The sequence below is a fragment of the Poromitra crassiceps genome (genome assembly GCF_964638095.1).
Source record: "Poromitra crassiceps genome assembly, chromosome: 2".
Lineage (NCBI taxonomy): Eukaryota > Metazoa > Chordata > Actinopteri > Beryciformes > Melamphaidae > Poromitra > Poromitra crassiceps.
Genome location: NC_139624.1, coordinates 17985783 through 17987723, shown reverse-complemented (window position 1 = coordinate 17987723; position 1941 = coordinate 17985783). Strand labels below are relative to the sequence as shown.

At 49.1% G+C, this 1941-nt stretch overlaps 1 protein-coding gene across 1 annotated transcript in view; it reads left to right on the top strand.

The window, feature by feature from the left end:
• Positions 1-417: 417 nt before the first annotated feature.
• Positions 418-1941, top strand: part of tmem178bb (transmembrane protein 178Bb) — a gene marked incomplete at both ends in the record, with an annotated part of 140839 nt that continues 139315 nt past the window's right edge. The window contains one exon of the mRNA XM_083653734.1: positions 418-814. Coding sequence (XP_083509860.1) covers positions 418-814 — 397 coding nt within the window. The remainder of the gene's footprint in view (positions 815-1941) is intronic.

Below are 1941 nucleotides of genomic sequence, written 5' to 3'. Positions count from 1 at the left end.
TGGGTTTTGAAGTCGGGGTAATTGTGGGTAGAATATGAGATACGCCATTATTGTGTTTTAATTTTCGCATTGACTAAACCTCACGACTCCAAGTGGCTGATCGGTCTGCATGTTGGTGTCGCCCTGCTCAGACAGATGGACGCTATGACTCGAGGATCCACGGCTGACATGAGATAAGCGTCCTCTCTCTGCACGTCGAGCTGCTGCAGCACCGCCTCAACACAGCCTGGATTTTTGGAATTTGGGTTTACATGTTGCTATTTTGAGCCATTTGCACCATCATCGCTTGGATAATGCTTCCTCCCCTGCGTGCAGAGGCTTGGTGATGTGAGCTGCTGAAGCCAAGCCGCAGAGCAGAGCAGAGCAGAGGAGCTGTCCGTGTGGGTGAGGTGCTGATCTGATGCGGCTGTGACAGACATGGCCGCCGGGAAGCTGCTGCTGTACGCCGGGCTCTCTCTCTCCCTGGGCGCCCTGGGCATGCTGGCCGTGGCGATCTGCTCCGACCACTGGTACGAGACGGACGCGCGCAGGTACCGCGAGCGCTGCCGCAGCTTCTCCACCCGCCGCAAGGACCCGGGCTTCATCTACATCCCCAACAACAGCCTGCCTCTGAGGGCCCGGGCCCCGGGCGGGGAGGACAGGGCCCGGGGCCGGGGAGAGGACAGGCTGCTGCTGGCCCGGGCGAGGCGGCAGCTCTTCGCCATGAGCGCCGCGGACGAGTGCAGCCGGCGGTACAACTCCACCAACATGGGCCTGTGGAGCAGATGCCACCGACTGGGCTTCGACCAGGACACAGAAGACCTCATCAGGAAAGGTAAGGAGAACCAAAGTAAACTCGCAACAAAACCCTGTTAAAGTTGTCTGGATCCGCCCAGATCATCGCCTACAGCGGTGTGCAGACATCTGTCATTTTGAATGGGAACACGAATTCGCCCGCTTGTGTTGATTGTTCACTTGCCCTTTGGTTACTCTTAGGATCAAGTAGGGCTGGGCGATATAAACAAAATCAAATATCATTTATTTGTATCCAAATACCTCAATATCGATATTGCAACAATATTGCATGGATGAGTATTGGTGCTTTGACAAAATATTGACACAATGATATTTTTGAGAAATCATATGCAGTAATGTGGATATAATAAGTAATTGGGTAAAGGCACATAACAGAACAGAACCGAACTAGAAAAGTCTGGTAAATTCAGAAAATACATCACTTGACTGTAATGTAGCCTTTAAAACCAGCAAAGGACAGCACTTACCATATTACCATATCCAAAATCCAAGTCTCATATCTAGTCTCATATCACATTCACAATATCGATATAATATTGATATATTGTCCAACAGCGGTGTCCAGACATTTTGTCATTTTTAAAGGGGAAAATAATTTGCCTGCTTTGTGTTGATTGTTCATTTGCCCTTTGGTCACGCTGGAAAAGCGACATTATTTTTCTAGAGTAACAGCCTTTCAAAAGGTCATTAGGAGTTGCTGTGTCAGTGTCTTACTGGTTATAGATGGCCTGTAGCAGCAGCCTGCTTGCTGTCATGCTACTTTGCAGAAGAGGGAAGCGTGTGGATCTGATGCTGAAGAAGAGAAAATGCTTTCCTGCTCTCTGCTCTGATTAAAGCCTACCTCCCTTTTAGTTAAGTGCTGCTCCGTAATGACATAATCATTTCAGGCTCTGAGGGCTCACCAACTCAACCACACAATACAATACAGCGCGGGGCGGGGAGGCAGTCTCATCTCCTTCTTTATAGTCCCATAACCTTCCCGATAATATAGATTTAATGCCGCTTAGCTGCCGTCTACAAATGTCCATGGCTATTTTCAAACAGAAGGCCTGCATTCATTCATGACTCATGGCTTCCGTCATTTCCTCAAGAGGGAATCTAGTTGATCCAGCTGGTGTAGGTTTCCGTTCAGCACTCTGGATCAAT